The sequence below is a fragment of the Panicum virgatum genome, chromosome 7N (assembly GCF_016808335.1).
Source record: "Panicum virgatum strain AP13 chromosome 7N, P.virgatum_v5, whole genome shotgun sequence".
Lineage (NCBI taxonomy): Eukaryota > Viridiplantae > Streptophyta > Magnoliopsida > Poales > Poaceae > Panicum > Panicum virgatum.
Window position 1 is genome coordinate 29,991,494 of NC_053151.1, and position 17,976 is coordinate 30,009,469.

Genomic DNA, 17,976 nt, shown 5'->3' on the forward strand with positions numbered 1-17,976 from the left:
CTCCATTTAAACCCTTATATCATCAATGGTGAGCTGCATCAAAATTCAGGGATCAGAATGTGCAACCTTTGGTGATGTGGTTCACTTGTTCTCTGGCTATATTACCTCCTGAGGCACTGAGGAAGTTTTTAATCTATTTGGTAGAGCCGATTTGACCCTTGGTGGCAGCCCCTGGTAGAGGGCCTCTCTTGTGTTTGATGGTACGTAACCTGATCGAGAAACCTATGGCCCAAAAAGATGTTTAATGTTCTGCCTTCAAAAGTTCATTTGCAGCTTGTGAAAATTGCTGAGATTCATTCACTCATTAATTATTATACTTGGAAGATTTATCTTTTGTTTTTGGATAAGATCCAGTTATTCATTAAGCGAAGTCAAATGTACAGAAAAACACATAAGAAACAAGAAGTCTTGAATATAATATAATGACAAGGTGCTAGTATGAATATGGTAATATTTTATCGATATATATGATATGATGGCAAAAGCAAGCAAATAACTCAGAACCTGAGCTCAGTGTGTTAGAATTTTAGGATCAACCAGGTGTAGATCGGGAGGTTACTTTCTTTCTCCGGGGCCACCACGGGTTCGTCGGTGAAGATCTGCGCTAGGGCAGCGACGGGCGGTGAAGACTTGTGACAGTTGCGATGCCGTTCCAGTGATGGCGTGGTGGAGCTGATGCCGGCGTGGTACAAGGGCCGGTGCCGGTGGTGCTTCCCGCTGCTGCAGCCCACCCTCTCTGATCGGATTAGGGTTTGAGGTGGAGAACAATAACAGCAGTGGTGAACCTCGTGTCTTGTGCCGCTGGTTTCCACCTCCTTTTATGGGGTTGCGCGACGGGGGCCCACCAGCCACTTCTTAGGCTGGGCGCCCCCGATCAGGGCGCAAGTCAAGGGCCCAGACATGGCCGTTGGGCCAAGTCTGGTGGAGATCAACCTAACATTCTCCCCCTGGATCTCCTCTTATACTTTCAACTTTATATCTTTTACTTTTTTTCATATTTCATCACAGATTAATGCATAGAGCAGTTTCATCGTCACGGTCAGTTGCCGATAGATTCAACAGCTACAATACACGTCTCTGTTCTGAAATAGATTCTTTAGCTTTGGGCCCTTTTTTGTCCGGAAAACATAGACTATACCATGAAACCATGTTGACTGTGTGTTCTCTGTACACACTAGGCGATAAGCCTTTAATAAGCGGATCCGCAAACATTTGTCTACCATTCATATTGACAATGCATTTCAATTATGATTCCAGACTTTCTCCTTTACAACGTATAACTTTGTGTCAATGTATTTGGCACCACACTTGACTCGTTGTCGTAGGAGTGAATTACTTAAATGATGATTGATGTTGTCAACTATTATCAACTCCGGGTACAGATTCCTTTAACCACTCTGCCTGTCCCTCAGCCTCGTATCATGCTATACCATATCTTTGCATCACATTGATCATAATTGCTTTGTTTTGGAGCTTTTCCACACAAAACCTCCAAGTGTAAAAGTTAGCGACAATTGTGGATTTCGCTACACATTTCACAAGTTATACTTTTGTACTCACAACCTTTAGAGAGTACTTGATCTTTCCAACTTAGCATGAGGCCAACATTCTCAATTTCAATTCCAGTGATTTATATCTGGATTGTACTTTTGCCAAAATAACCCGGAGACACAAAATATGTTAGGGTAAGTTCTTTACTTGCGCGCTTATAAAGCTTCCAACAGCTGAAGCATATGCAACTGTTTCCATTTCACATTGGTTCCTGGAACACTAAGGTTCTCAAAACTAATACCCTTGACGATAGGAACAGGCGTAGGTTTACTCCTTTGCATACTTCATTTCTTTAGAATCTTTTCTGAGTATGCTTTTGCGATAACCATAATACCCCTTTTTTTTATCTCGATGAGTCTCAATTCGTAGAATGAAAAACTCATCACCGAGATCAAAACCTGAGGACAAGAATTCTTTATCTATAACAGTATATTAACACCACCACTATAAAGTAGGATGTTATTTTCATTTAAGGTGTGGAAATTAGATTCCCCACTCTTTAACTTTTTCTTAAAAGCTATTGTCCTCAATCTTTTGGAAAACCCCAAAATTTCATATTGTTTCATTTAAACTTTAGATACCACCGTTTCGTGGCTTTCTTCAATCCACAAATAAATTTACTATTGTGGTATCCCGTATATTCTTTCTTCTCTTCGACTAAAAATTTTGTCACAAATTTTGTTTTATATCTTTCAACATTCCCTCTGGAGTCACATTGCATTTTGTAGGTCCATTATAACCTACTGTGATGGCTCTTTTATGAATCATTTCTTTGACTTCCTCAAATGGGGTGAACAACCTCCATTTGATTTTCTTTACTTTGTATAGGGCTGCTGTTGCTCCTTTTGCCAAATGGCAATGGACTAATGAGATCCTGCATAACAAGATTCTTCTTTACTTTGTTCATTTTCTTTGAGAGCTAACAATATGTGTTGTATACAACATCAGCACATATGAGATACTTGTTGTTCTTGATTCATCGAAGTGGACACGCCTACTTCTCTTCAAGTCTTAGGTCTCTACATACCATTGTAAGGATCACCGGGGTGTCCGACCCTAGAGGGGGAGGGGGTGAATAGGGTCGCTAATCGCTTTTTAACCTAGGGCTCAAACTACTTGCATAAGATAAACCTAACACGTCCTACGCATGCTAGTTATGACTAAGGTTTATCTATGCTACTCTCTACTAACCCCTAAAAAGACTTGCAACCTAGCTAATCCTAATCAAACTAACTAGGAAAGTAAAGGTATGCAAGGTAGAGTAAGTGCGGAAACGTAATGCGGTAAGTAAAGAGGTAAGTGCAAGAGGGATGCAAACTCCCGAGTAGACACGGTCATGTAACGTGGTTCGGCATAAACGCCTACGTCCACGGGACACCGAGGCTCTTCCGATCACCGTCTTGCACTACGCCACCAATGGCGATGCCGGCAAGCAAAGGCAAGTGCCCACAAGACACCGAGTCTCGTGCACCGCCACCGTCTCTCTCGGTCACCCGGCCGAAATCCACTACGGAGCTTCTCCACCAAGGAGGGGGCCTCCTCTTCCCCCGCACAAAGTGTCGTTGCCACTCCACACCAAGACGGAGGGTCACACGACGGATCACAAGTTGCTTGCCGCAGCAAGACTTCTCTCAAGGGAGCTCTCGCAAGAACTAATCCCTATTACAAGCACTAAGCACTCTCACAAGTGTGCTTAAGCCTATATGATGTACAATGAAGCTCTATGGTGGTTGGAGATGATCTTTAGCTCTAGTATACTTCTTTGAACTCCAGCACTCCCAAATGAGGCGGCCTTGGGGGTATATATAGGCAGCACAAGCAAATATAGCCGTTGGAGAAAAGCTGCTAGAAATGTGCTTAACACCGGTTAATCCGATGCTCCCCAAATCGCCATCGTCGGTTTAACCGGTGATACTAAACTGCCCACTGAAAACTAGCCGTTACGTGTACGGGCAATCAACCGACGCAATCGACCGGTGTATGTAATGTTAGCGTCGGTTTAACCGGTGAGTGCAACTGTCCTCTGATCCTTGAAAAACAAACTCTCTGGACAACTGCACCGACGCCATTAACCGGTGCATCATCGGTTCATCCGATGTATGCATTTTCCTTGGTCTGCTTCTGCCATTGCACCGACGTATTCAAACTTCCTATCGTCGGTTCATCCGGTGCCAAACCCTAGCCCGCAGGCCATCTCTGTCATTGCACCGATGAGTACATTTTGCCTTACGTCGGTTTAACCGGTGATACTAAAACTCCCAGACGTGCTCAAGTCAATGCACCGACGTGCGGAACCCCCGTAGGGGCGGCCCTTCGGGCCTAGCTTCGCCTCTCTTCTCTTTGTCATCACTTGAACCTAAAAGCCTGAGTATATCATCTAAGCAAACACATTAGTTCAAGTGTTGCGTGTGTCATCAATCGCCAAAACATTATATTGAAATATGGCATGAGAGGCCATTTTCGCTACAACCATGCTCTCCCAGATTTTGCCATTTTTTGTAAAAATGGTGTATCAGTAAATCTTTTGTTTGGATTCCATCTGTTAAAATTTTTATATGTGCTCTGCAAGCAACATCTTACTATCTTTGAGGGTCGTCTAGCATAAATACTGGAATTTAGCCATTTCTTTACATAGGGGTATCAGTATAGTGACAGTTGTACTCCCCCAGGCGGTCACAGTCATTCTTTAATAGATCATCTCTTGCTTATCAATGCACATTACAGGGGAGTATCTTTCTAACTGTCTCACATTTCTCCCCCTCGAAATGTGGCATGAACTTTTCTGCCACAATTTTGAAAACTATTCACAACCTTCGTGAATGAGGAAACTTTTATTACTTACGTTATCCACATAATTACGACATGCAAAATCAAGTAATTTGTTACTTCGTATGGGAGTGCCTTTTATTCATTTTACTTTGAGAACTCAATAGAGTCTTTATTCGATATGGCAGTATTTTTTCCTCATTTCACTTCACGAACTCAATAGAGTCCTTTATTACCAGTACTTTAGCAAGTCACGCTCGCATATCTTTCTTATCTTGAGGTTCGTATGTAACTTTCCATTCTTCTTAAACTCATTGAGTACTTAATCACTGTGACACAATAGAAGTGCCCGATCAATTCTAGAATAGCAAAGCTACTCCAAACTTTTCTCCCAATGTGGGATAAACCAGCACACGAGTCATCACAACTTTCTCCTGACATAAATATCAGGATTAGCTCATATCAAATTCAGAAATAAATCTGAATATTCCATGACACACATGTTTAATCCGACGTTAGTCAAATTAGCCATGCATGAGTTATCACAACTTTGACTGAACTCAAAATCAATTCCACTTGATTGAGAATACATAACAGACATTTCTCGAAATGAACTCTTATTGCTCTATCTGCCTTTCGTGGATCAATATCCATGAGTACTTTTCTTTTCAAGCCGTTTTTTATAGAGAATATATTCTCTCATGTAATGACCTTCTTTCTTTCTGAGTCACAAGTATCCAGTTCAATTTCTTTCGTCCTTCAAGGACAACATGGAACTCTTTGTCTGAAAAGGCAATAATCAATACTTTAAGTTCTATTCTATATCACCGTTGGGCAGAAATAGAATAATCTTTTACATTAATTTCATATCACCGTTGGGCAGAAACAAAATTAACGTATGAAAAACTCAACAAAATTTAAAACCATATATCTGCTCCTCAAAATTAAATCCTCCCGTTGGTTCGAATTTAATTAGAGGATAATCAACTTTATTACAGCGCAAACTAGAAAATACATTTCTCTAGTTTGAGAGCAATTCTTTAGCTATTCTCTGAAAATGGTCACTTTGATGCAACATTTACCAGAGACTTTAAACTATGGCTCATAAAATTATAATATTATTATCATCAACGTTGGTCAGAAAATAACAAGACTATAATTAACTTTAAATTTCTCTTCCTTGAGAATTATCTTTATGATTCCAGTAATGCTCAACTTTGAGACTTCAAATGGCATAAAAATATCAAAACTCAACTTTGGCTTTAAACCGCGAAAGATTTTCTATCAATTAAACCCATAGGGAAAAACTCATTTTAGACTTTTTAGACTATTCTTCCAATTAAATCTTATCGTTGGTTCCGACTTAATTGAAAGATAGCAACTATATAACAACGGAAATCTTTTCCTTCTTTCCAGAACTAACTAAACTTCTAAATATTTCTGTATACTATTTACTCTCTAGACAATTTATCTCGTTGGTTCAAAATTGAATAGAGATAAAACTGTACAAAACTTACTCAAAATAAACTCTTTAACTATGCTCTTAAAATAATTCTCCCGTTGGTTGAATTAAAATTAAGAGCAACACCTTTAAAACTTTGCAGCGGATACATATAAAATTCTATATTCAGTAGCATACTCTTCGCGTTTTTCTCTCTAAGCAAAATGCACGTTGGTGCAAACTTGAATAGAGATCAAATTCATCAATCAAATCCATATATTCAAAAAACTTTAGAACTTTCTTTACTGTGTTTTCAGCCCAGCTGAAACGCGCGGCCCAGCTCGGCTCGTCACGACACTTCCTCGCGCGGGCCAAAAACTCCCTCGCGCGGCCCAGCAGACGCTGCGCCTACTTTGCTCGGCCTGGGCAGCGCGTCGCGGCCCATTCTGCGCACGCGCGGACCAGCAAGCCCAGCTACGCGCGGTCAGGTCCTGGCCGTCGGATTAAATCCGACGGCCCTCCGTCGATCTCGGCAGGGTAAAACCCGGCGTCGAGTCTCCCAAAACCCTAATTTTATTCTCACTTCCTCTTCTCTTTCTCTGTGCTGGCTTGTAGGATAAAGAATACCGACTAGAGGGGGGTGAATAGGTGGTTTAAAATCTAAAGCCAACAACACTAGAGAAATTTAATTAGTAACAAAGGAAAGCCCTATGTCATGCTATTACTGTCTCTAGATGGGTTTGCAACCTAGGGTGACAAGATACAAATCAAGCTCTAGTAAAGTAAATTGCTCAAAGTAAAAACAAGAATTAAAGTGAGCAAGATAAGTAACCAAGCTTGACACAAGAATTTATCCCGTGGTGTCGATGACTTGCCGGTCACCCCTAATCCACGTTGAGGTGGATTCCAAGAATCAACCGCTCCTCTATCAAGAACCTCTTGATCTTGAGCCGGCTTGAATCAAGGAACCGCTCCACACCTCGATTCCACTAGAGTTGCTCTTCACCACTCCGGTGAGGTGAGCACAAGACCTCTCACAACCGAAATCGGGGCTCCTCAACAATCTTCTTGGAGGAGCTCCACGAAATCCTCTTCTCCAAGCCGTCTAGGGAGCGGCAACTCCCAAGAGTAACAAGTCGATGACGCTTGTTTGAAGTTTCCCTAGTACCACAATGCTCAAACTCTTGATGCAATACACTAGAAGGCCCTCACACTCTCAAGAATGCAATCTCTAAGCAAGTGTGTGTGAGAGAGGGATGCCTTAGCTCTATGATGTCAAGTATGCAGTCCAAATGGCCAAGAGAGGCACCCAATGGCCGGGCATTGGGTATATATAGACACCCCTTCAAAAACTAGCCGTTACACTCTTTTCTGCGAAGTTGCGGATCGTCCGCGTTTCAAAAACCGGACTGTCCGCCGTTATAAACCAGTGAGTCAGAGTGCATTTAATGCGTGTCAGAACTAGCCGTTAAGCCCTGGCGGACCGTCCGCGCCCCAGGTGCGGACCGTCCGCAGTGAGTGTTCCACACCACCAGAGACGAACATCGTCTCTGTTACAACTTTGAAATTAGCCTGCGGACCGTCCACACCGCAGGAGCGGACCGTCCGCAATTCATCCTTGAAATCCACCAGAGACAACAATGTCTCTGGTACAAATTGTCAAAAAACCGGCGGACTGTCCGCGCCCCAGGGGCGGACCGTCCGCCGCACAGATCATAAGCCCAACCAGAGAAAACACCCTCTCTGGTACAATTTTGAGTTAGAGCTGCGGACCGTCCGCCCACCTGGGCCGGACTGTTCGCCAGTCACCTCTAAAAACCACCAGAGCCAAACATACTCTCTGGAACGATTGCGGACCGTCCGCGCCCCAGGGGGCGGACTGTCCGCGCTTGTGCAGTCAGCTCTCAAACTTGTTCTTTTTCAAATCTTTTCAAAACGTCGTTAGCCCTCATGCATGCACCTAGATATTTTGAGCAAAATGGCACTAAAGACCCGTCAAGCATGAGTACACAACCCCTCTTGATAGTACGGCTATCTATCTAACAAATCCGGTCACTTTTCATCCACTAAACGCCTTGTGACCGGTAAAATGCAAAAGCCCTATTTTATACCTTTGCCTTGAGCCCGAGCTTTGCTCATCATCTCCAAAACTCCATATGTTCACAATCAAATCTCTTTCATCCGTGGATCAACCTATACTCGTTATCTCAAATGAAATCGTTAATCCACAAACCGTTGTCATTAATTACCAAAACTCGAATTAGGAGCCTAGATGCTTTCATGGCTCCGAGCCGGCGGCGCCGCCGCCTGGTGCTCTCCTGCCGGTGCGCCACCCAGCGGCAGTCACGCCGGTGTGGCCGGCGACCCCGAGGCATCCTTTCTTTCTCGCGCCTCCCTTCCCCTTTCCTTCTGTCCCAGCTCGGGTCCTGCGGCGCCACCGGCGGCCTCTTGCCACCACGCTGGCCGGTCCGATTGCCGCGCCATGGCCGGCGGCCCCGAGCCGTTCTTTCTTTTCTCTCCTTCCCGGTTCTTTTCTGATCCCGCAGCGCACCACAGCCACTGCAGCAGCGACGACGACGGGCACCCAAGATGGTCAGAGAAGGGGATAGTGGCGGCACCGCCGTAAGGCTCCTCGCTGGGCTGAGTGCTCCGCCGTCGAGTAGCCTTGCGACGGTGCCCTGCACGCCCGAGCCGAGGCATGGCCGTGCGTTGGCGTGGCCTTCCCGGCCGGCGAGTCATCATTTCTTTCCCGCACGATGGCGGTTGTGCTGGAGTTGGAGAAAACCCGGTAGGTTCCTCACTACTCCGACCTTTCTCCTCGGGTAGGGTTAGGGTTTGTTTTGGCTTTTCTTTCCGATTCAAAATCGGTATTCTTTTATTTCTTCTCGATCCAAGATCGAGATCTTTCTGTTGCTTTAGATCTGAGTCCGGATCCTTCCCAATCTCGATCTACACACTAGATCGGCTCTTGATACCAATGTTAGAATTTTAGGATCGACCAGGTGTAGATCGGGATGTTACTTTCTTTCTCTGGGGCCACCGCGGGTTCGTCGGTGAAGATCTGCGCTAGGGCAGCGACGGGCGGTGAAGACTTGTGGCAGTTGCGACGCTGTTCCAGTGATGGCGTGATGGAGCTGATGCCGGCGTGGTACAGGAGCCGGTGCCGGTGGTGCTTCCCGCCGCTGCAGCCCACCCTCTCTGATCGGATTAGGGTTTGAGGTGGAGAACAATAACAGCAGTGGTGAACCTCGTGTCTTGTGCCGCTGGTTTCCACCTCCTTTTATGGGGCTGCGCAATGAGGGCCCACCAGCCACTTCTTAGGCTGGGCGCCCCCGATTAGGGCGCGAGTCAAGGGCCCAGACATGGCCGTTGGGCCAAGTCTGGTGGAGATCAACCTATCAAAGTGAACAAAAATAATGAGAAGAAACTTACAACGCTATAGATCTGAATGATAATGTTTGCATAATGTAATGCCAGTCCAGCAGGTCCTAGCCTTTGACAGCTCGCAGTTGATTCAGCACTCAAAGCAAATCCATCTAAAAATGCATTACAAGGATCAGCTGGCAGTAAATTTGACTGATTCAAAAAGAGACATTGAGCCATGAAAATACCAGAAGATCCAAAAGTACTGTTGATCTCAAAATGTAAGTAATGCACGATTTCAACAAGCTTCTCGACCACCTATCATGACAAATTTATGTCATAAGCAATATAGGGCAGGCAACATAGCGTACAAGTAAATTCTACAGCAAAAAAACTACTTACTTCTTCCAACATCTTGGACCAGAGAGACCTTTTCTTCAAGCTCTTCACGTAACTCCTTTGGGTCTTCAATTCCAGTCTCACAATTTGAATATTATCTCCTGCAAAAATAATTTGAGTGCAGACTTATAGTATCAAAGGCTCAAAGAACTACAGGTGCAGTCATAATGAATGGATTGGGACAACTAAAAGAAAGACTAATGACAAGAGAAAATTTCTTTTCCTTAGCTTCCACAATCTCTTTTCTTTCAGGTTATAGACACATTCTACAATCTATCTGTTCAGAAAATGGACACAGAAAAAAAGGCACAAAGGCTCCGCAATTTTTCCTTGATTGAAAGAAATAAAATGGTGTAGATAGTCCTCGTACCTTTTTCAAATCTCTCTGTATCCTTTTCCTTTAACTTAGAGTTGTATTCTTGCTCAAATCTATACTATAAAAGATGAAACTTTCTAATTCATTTTACACTAAAATTAGCATATCCATAGTCCTCACAAAATATATCTTAATGACCGACGTTGAAGGGCTGGATGATTGACGAAATAGGGTGGACCAAAAAAAACTACGCTTCCCGTGATGATTCCGCCCGATTCTGTTTTTTTTTTTTTTTGTCACCAAGGCTGAAAGTACCCGCCCGCCCGTACCCATCGCGGCAATATCGGAGCAATAAACGGCGCGACGTTTGAGTAACACCAGGCCCGGCGCTCCCTCGCAAGGCGATCTGGCGAAAGAAGGAAAGAAAAATCACTCCCCCTTGCGAAAATCACGGTGGTGCCCCTTGCTCCCCCGCATCTCGACTCCAGCACAAGAGGAAAAGATGGATCCCTGTCACCTGCAGTCCTCGCCTTGACCCTCGCCGATCCGTAGCCGAGTCCTCCTGCAACGAGATCCTCCTCTTCCACCCCGCGGCGCAGCCGGCCGGCGGCGCGAGCGCCTGCGGGGCGTCCGCCTCCACCTCCCCGCGGCGCAGGCGGCCGGCAGCGCAACGGTCGTGGCGCATCCTCCCTGGCGCCGTTCCTTCGCGCAGATGGACGCGCTCATCGCGCGGAGATGGCGGCGGCAGCGGCGGCGAACAAACGGGTGCAGGAGAGGAATTGGGTAGTGGGGTCCGCGCATCCGCATCTGGCGGCGTCCACGACCACGGGGAGGGGTTCGCGGGAGGAGACGGGCTCCGAGCTAGGGTCCCACGAGCCAGCAGCACCCCGCCGCGCATCCTCCCTGTCGAGCGCGAGCCGCGCCGCCTCACCCTGGCCGTCCGCGCAGTCTCCGGTAGCCCCAGGCCAGACGGATTGCCAGTGCCCAGGCGGTCGCCGGCGCTAGCGGACGTCGTGGCCGTGGCGCCGACCTCCACGCCATTGTCGGCCTCCTCGGCCATCGATTTCCTCACGCTGTGCCATCGCCTCAAGGTACTTTCATACGTCTGTGCTCATCGTAATTAGTCGCCCATTGATATGTCGCTCGCTTGCTGATTTACCTGCTATATTCGGCATTACCTGTAACGCGTATTCTGTAGGATCACACTAGCGATACCCCAATTTTTGTAAGAAATTCTGGGGCATTTGATTATTTGCCACTCTCAGAGTGTCATCCTAAATTTCGGAAGAGCGCAGATAAAGTATCATGTAATTGCGCTTGGCTCTGCATGTGCAATGATTTGGATAAATTCATGCCCCCTTGTTTCTTATTATTTTTTTGTAAGGATGCTCCTTGTTTCTTTGGTGCTTAAATCCATCATGTGGCACGATTATGAGGCTTATTATTTTTGTTTATTCTTCAGACCACTAAAAGGAAAGGATGTATAAATCATAGCATCAAGGGCTCTGAATCTATTGCTGATCACATGTACCGTGTGGCCTTAATGACTCTGATTACTGGTGACCTTCCCGCAGTCCCGCTGTGGGTCGAGAAAGGTCCATTTCTTCAAGCGATTGTTTTCTTTTTATCAGACTTGGTATGGTTCAGATTTCCTTTGTCATTTGTTTGTTTTCTATACTTTGTGCTGACAATCACTATACTTTTCTTTCTTAAAACAGGCGCATCACTATACATCTGTTTTTGTTTGAGCCGATTGGTCCGTTGGAGTGGAGGTGGTTGGTGGGTTGTGCTAATCCAGAAGCTGGTTACAGGTATGATAGTTTCTATTAAGAATTTGAGTTGCCGCTTAGCCTTCTTAGTACCATTTATGTGAGCATGTCCTAGAAAAGCACTAGGAGTTTTGGCAATTGGGCATAAGAGGGAAGTGTCTGTGTGGCTGGTACACCCACGTAGTAAGCTTGTTTCAAGAAACTAAAAGAGAAAGTTGGTGTGCCTGAGCAATTACTGCATACGCCTTAATATTGATGGAACATAGAGGTGGTAGCCTGATAGGTAAAATTTAAACATCTAATGGCTGCATGGACGGCAAGGACTTTGTATCTATAGTGGTTTGCGCTTTGAAGGCATCTGTTGGTTCTCCTCTTGTCTAACCTCCAGTTTTTGTTTCAGAGGGGACAATGCAATTGTTTAATTAGACTATGGCTATAATAGTACTTCGATGAATTTTACCTATCGTTCTTCCCTACATTATTTTTTATAATCTATGCACTACCAAAAAAATAAGAGATGCATAAAGTCAGCGAAAGCAGAAGGACAGATCACCAGGTCTTAATATTCCTTTTTTTTAAGTGATGGACATGTTCTGTTTGAAGCCATGGTGTGTCTAGCTAGATATTAATCTTCAACTTGCAGCTATCAGACAAGAGCTATTTGAGAATTGTGAAACATATTTCTGGGGCCATTGTTTTTTATTTTGTGTATTCATACTAGCTTTCTCTCATAATTTGCAAGATTGACAGAAGCTATGAGCAGCTTCATATATGGATAATTATTTGAAGAAAGATACAAAGAGAAATTATTTTATTGAAATGTTTGTGTTTAAAGCTAACTGGAAGGCAAACATAGGAAGCTCCTGCCTTAAGCCAAGAAGGATTTCAAGAGCGATAGTAGTATGGTTTGAGGTAATAAATTTTAAACTCTCAATCAGCATGCTACATAGTACTGGCTCCTTTCTGCACAACTCACAATCAGCATGCTACATATTTTGGTGCTGTAATCAATCAACGACGTATTTATTCAGATTTGTGTTCTCATGGTGCCATGATCTATTGCAAAATTCAGCTGTATGGACTGTTAGCTAAGTTCCCATATTAATGTTGATATACTTTACACGTGCCAGGCTTCAAGTACTTTGATCTCCATGCTATATATGTAGATGCAGTATATGAATGCTATATATGAATGCTAATGATCGAAATTCTGACTGAGATTATGCTTTTTTTTTCTACCTGTTTGTCGACATTGCCTGGCTAGAAAATAAATGCTCAGTGGCTATTTTGTCAATGCCCAGGTGAAGTAATAAAATGTTTGGGTCAAGGCATCAAGAGTACAGAGGAAGGGTAAAATGTTGTTTTACCATTGTTCGGGAACTGGCTCATGGAGATGACAGAGCAACAGAGCAAGAATAAAGAAAAAAAAAAGAGGCCAAAGGTAATACAGTACACATGAGTTGCATAAAACTGCTGCAGAACATGTATACATAGCGAATCACCATTATATTTGGTAAATCTATCTTGCGAGCAGAAATACTTGGGGGCTCTTTTGTGTACCAGCATTGGCCTTTGACCTCCTGACAATAAAATGCTATAAGCAAGGTGGCCCACTTGGTTTATTTTTTGAATGCATTTTTCTTAATGTAGCTATTTGAAAAAAAATGGATTACAGACCATTATATTTCTCCAAACATAGATTGGCCAAGAGAACAAGCATGCTGAATATGTAGGACCAATAGATACTAGATTAAGACAGACCTATTTTTATTTGTTATCTCTACATCGGTACATCCATATCCATACTAGATTAAGACAGACCTATTTTTTGCAATATAGTATGATGAAAGTACATCGTTTTTGGGTAGAAGCTTATGACATTCAAAGATCCATCTGATTGTGAAGGTTATTGTGCATTATCTGTCAAGTTGAATGACCTAGGTATGCCTTCTCATTTGCATATCAGTAGAAAAATTGATCAAAACTCGCCTTGCTGAAACAAATGGAAGAGAATGAGTTCACAATGTCAAAAGTGAAAAATTATGGTATGATGGGGACAAGTACATACTGAAAAAAAACTAAAGTTAGAGTTCAGGGAATGGATGTAGGTCTGCTAAGTAATCAGGTTAACGTCTGTGTGCCTTTCAATGTTGAATGTGGTATTGTACTACAATTTTCTTAAGAAATATATTAACACCTTTTGCCAATAATAATATCAGATATATATCATGATTGTTTTTTGTCGTGTTATTGGTTATGAGTAAAACATTAATCAGTTCTAAAATTTACGTGTGTAAATTGTAATGAAGGTTTGCCAAGGAACTGAGTCACAAAAGAAAGATGTTGCTGCTGAGATCTTGAAAGGTAACTGATTGGTCCATCATACTTGAACAATATGTGGAATTTCCGAGTGTATTTCAACGATCATGTTCTGCACTAAAGATTACTACGGTTTGACCAAAGCAAAGTGGTTGGTTTGTCGATCTGCAAGATGAAGTTCCATCCTCCTGTCCCAGCAATCTAAGCACTACTTTCATCTTAGATCTTCAGAGGATAACGTAGTAGCTGATGCTAAGTATAGTAGTAGTGTAGACCTGAATAGTACATGACACTGCAGGAAGGTAACCTAATGGTGTTGCCCCTCCCTCTTTTTTTTTTTTTTAGATTCCCCTTCATCTCTGGTAGATAATAAGTATCAGCTGCCACTCAATTCCACAATAGGTGACACTACGTAGGATGTGAAGCTATGTAATTCTTCATACTCCTTTTGTCCTCGTGTTGCTATGAAATATATTGGATACTAGGGTTACAATTTTATTAAGACATAAGAAGTGTGTAATGTCAAAATAATATGAAGCCCAAATTATGTGATGATATAGCATGTGAGAAAAATTCAGAGACACTATGTCGGCATAGACTCTTTTTGACTTTTTTTTTCTAGATAGTCGGCCCTTGCAGTCCATGGAATGTATTATAAAAGGTAAATATCTCTGTCTGGTTTGCATAAATATTATAAATCACATTTTATTTTCTGAAATCAGCAGCATCCAAAAGACGGTGGGCCATCTCAATTCCCAACTCCTCCTAGCAAAGGAAATTCTGCACCAGCTGGATATTGCTCAGGATAGTAGAACTCTAAATTCAAATGAGATGTGGTTACGTAATAATCTGAAGAAACATACGTTGGTGCTGGCCTCCCTTCTGAGAACAGTAGCCAGGGTCAGATCTCGAATTAATTGGCTGCAGGATGGTGATGCTAATACCAGGCTGTTCCACATGCATTCTAGGCATAGAAAAAGGAAGAATTTCATAGCCTCCTTGAGGGAGGGCGATCAGATCTTAACTTCGCATGAGGAAAAGGCTGCAGCAATATTGGAATTTTACTCAAATCTGATTGGTGCTGAAAGCGACAGGGACAGGACAATCAACTTGGATCACCTAGACATCCCAAACCATAATCTAGAAGCCCTGGATATTCCTTTTGATGAGAATGAAGTGTGGCAGACCATCAAGGATTTACCGTCTGACAAAGCTCCTGGACCGGATGGGTTCACTGGCAGGTTCTATAAGGCTTGCTGGCCGATAATTAAGGAAGATATTATGGCAGCCCTACATAGAATTTGGGGAAGGAATTGCAGGAACTTGGGGCTGCTGAACTCAGCATACATCACTTTACTCCCAAAGAAACCTGATGCAGATCTGGTGAAAGATTTTAGACCCATAAGTCTGGTGCACAGCTTTGCTAAGTTGGTGACTAAAGTCCTGGCTAACAGACTTGCCGGCCGCCTTGATGAAATGGTCTCGCCCAACCAAAGCACTTTCATTAAAAAGCGGTTCATCCAAGACAATTTTATGATGGTGCAACAAACAGTGAAATTCCTACACAATCAAAAACAACCAAGGATCCTTCTTAAATTGGACATCACAAAAGCATTTGATTCGGTTTCCTGGGCTTTTCTTTTGGAGGTGCTAAGGAAACTCGGCTTTGGGTCTAGATGGCGGGACTTGGTGTGTGCTCTCCTGACTTCTTCCTCTACTCAAGTCCTTCTGAATGGCACACCAGGAGATTTTATTCAGCACAAGAGAGGGCTTCGTCAAGGTGATCCTCTTTCACCGATGTTGTTCATCCTAGTGATGGACGTGCTGAACTGGCTGGTCACAAGAGCATCTGAAGCTGGGCTATTACAGCCACTCTCTTCACGACCAATTCAGCATCGAATTTCTTTGTATGCAGATGATGTGGCTATTTTTCTCCGGCCGGCAGCAGCTGATATTAATCTAACTCTACAATTGCTTCAGCTGTTTGGGGATGCGTCGGGGCTGAAAACTAATGTGCAGAAGAGTAACGTGCTGCCAATTCAGTGTGCTGAAGAGGACATGGCCATCATACAAAACCTGCTGCCATGTGAAGTGCAAGATTTCCCATGCAAATATTTAGGACTGCCACTTACTATCAAGAAGTTGACTAAGGAGCAACTTCAGCCAATAATTGACCGAATAGCAGACCAATTGCCGGGGTGGTAGGCGGACCTCATGACCTGGGCAGGGAGAGGTACAGGTTCAGTTTGTCCTGACAGCAATGCTGGTTTATGTGGCTATGGCGATGGAACTTCCGAACTGGGCAATAAAAGCCATCGATAAGATCAGAAGAGGTTTTCTCTGGCGAGGAAGGAAAGAAGCACGAGGTGGACATTGTTTAATTTCCTGGCCAAAAGTCTGCAGACATCTGGAGCTTGGGGGGCTAGGTATCTCGGATCTGAAAAGACTGAACTGTGCTTTGAGAGCACGTTGGCCATGGCTCAGGAAAACGGAACCAAACAAGCCTTGGGCAAATCTGCCTATCCAGGTCAGCAAAGATGTGGAGTGTCTCATTTCCATGGCTGTCATTACTGAAGTAGGAGATGGGACAAATACTTTGTTCTGGAAGGACAGGTGGTTAGACGGCCATAGCATACAAGAGCTTGCACCCAGGGTGTTTGCTTTAGTTTCCAATAGAAGGGCTAATAAGCGGACGGTGCGGGAGGCTCTAACCAATGAAAAATGGTTAGAAGATATCCAGGTGCAATTTCGGTGGAAGGATTATTGGAATTCCTTGAGGTTTGGGACCTAATCAGTTTGGTTGAACTGCAAGTTGGGACTCCTGATAAACACATTTGGAGATTATCTAACTCAGGAGAATATTCTGCAAAATCAGCCTATGAGGTCCTATTCCAGGGTGCTGTTTACTTCAGACCTGCAGAGAGAATATGGAAGTCTCACGCTCCTCCCAAATGTCGTTTTTTCATGTGGCTGGTCGCCCACAATCGCTGCTGGACAGCCGACAGGCTAGCTCGACGAGGCCTCCCTCATCCAACCAGTTGTTTGTTGTGCGATCAAGAGGAAGAAAATATCCAACATCTGTTTGTCGGGTGTGTGTTTTCAAGACAATTCTGGTTCTCTCTCTTCCAGCGGTTTGGCCTCACCGCACTTGCCCCTCAGCCTCAAGACATTTGTTTTGATGATTGGTGGGAGAAAGTGGAAGCATCGGTCGCGGGGGATTTAAGGCAAGGTCTGAACTCTCTAGTCATTCTTGGAGCATGGAGCATTTGGAGACACCGAAACAACTGTGTTTTTAATGGGGCCAGCCCGAGTGTCGCTGCGGCCATCGCACTGGCCTTTGAAGAAGCGCACCTGTGGAGCTTGGCAGGAGCCAGGGGCCTTACCCTACTTGCTATCTAGGGTGAGGGCTAGAGGTGTGGGTTGGTCGTAGTGTTTTTAGTTAACAGGTGATTATTAGCAAAGGTCTTAAGAGGTGTGTGGGGTGTGTTTTGGGTCTATGTATGACTCTTTTCTTCTTCTATCAATATAATGATACGCAGCTCTCCTGCGTGTTCGAGAAAAAAAAAAGAAATCAGCAGCATGCCGCCATGAGCACGGTTCAAAAAGGCGGAAGTAGGCGGGCGCCTAGGCGCGACTAGGCTCTAGGCGAGGGGTTCTCGCCTGGCCTATGGGGGTAGGCTCCTAGGCGGCGCCGGCGAGGGAGGAGGCAGAGCAGAGAGCGCCGCCGGCGGTGGAGGAGGAGGCAGGGACGAGCACCGGCAGTGGAGGAGAAAGCAGGGGACGGGCGGCGGCGACGGCGGCGGCGGAGGCAGGGGCAGGCGCGGAGGAGGAGGAAGGGTGGAAGCGAGGCAGGGGCGGCGTCAGGTAGGAGAGGAGAGGCAGCCGGCAGGGGCGTCGGGAAGGGGAACAGAGGAGAGGAGGGAGGAGATAAGGTGGTTGTTGGGCTGTTGGGCCGCTTTGATGGGCCTATTTTTCAACTCAAGGCTTAGTGGGCCTCTATTTTTCTTTTCTTTTAGAGGTATATGATGTATATGATAAGGTATACGTGTGCA

At 44.5% G+C, this 17,976-nt stretch overlaps 2 protein-coding genes across 2 annotated transcripts; one reads left to right on the forward strand and one right to left on the reverse strand.

Moving 5' to 3' along the window:
* Positions 1-6: 6 nt before the first annotated feature.
* Positions 7-9,948, reverse strand: LOC120681124 (protein PSK SIMULATOR 1-like). The gene is made up of 6 exons (XM_039962659.1): positions 9,891-9,948; positions 9,524-9,621; positions 9,370-9,439; positions 9,191-9,294; positions 106-222; positions 7-33 (listed from the first exon to the last, which is right to left on the reverse strand). Exons 2-6 carry the CDS (start codon positions 9,533-9,535, stop codon positions 7-9), a joined length of 330 nt encoding a protein of 109 aa, XP_039818593.1. The 5' UTR covers positions 9,536-9,621; positions 9,891-9,948.
* Positions 9,949-10,097: 149 nt separating this feature from the next.
* LOC120681125 lies at positions 10,098-14,479 on the forward strand. The gene is made up of 7 exons (XM_039962660.1): positions 10,098-10,115; positions 10,325-10,927; positions 11,299-11,431; positions 11,555-11,647; positions 12,441-12,517; positions 12,907-13,046; positions 13,915-14,479. Exons 1-6 carry the CDS (start codon positions 10,098-10,100, stop codon positions 12,913-12,915), a joined length of 933 nt encoding a protein of 310 aa, XP_039818594.1. The 3' UTR covers positions 12,916-13,046; positions 13,915-14,479.
* The last annotated feature ends 3,497 nt before the right edge of the window (positions 14,480-17,976 follow it).

Excerpts from the sequence above, each read along its gene's own strand:
- LOC120681125 (XM_039962660.1), top strand. Across the intron at positions 11,432-11,554 it reads CCCGCTGTGGGTCGAGAAAG|GCGCATCACTATACATCTGT; the intron begins GTCCATTTCTTC and ends TTCTTAAAACAG. Across the intron at positions 11,648-12,440 it reads AATCCAGAAGCTGGTTACAG|CTAACTGGAAGGCAAACATA; the intron begins GTATGATAGTTT and ends TTGTGTTTAAAG.
- LOC120681124 (XM_039962659.1), bottom strand. Across the intron at positions 9,295-9,369 it reads CAGTACTTTTGGATCTTCTG|ATGGATTTGCTTTGAGTGCT; the intron begins GTATTTTCATGG and ends ATGCATTTTTAG. Across the intron at positions 34-105 it reads CTTCCTCAGTGCCTCAGGAG|CTCACCATTGATGATATAAG; the intron begins GTAATATAGCCA and ends ATTTTGATGCAG.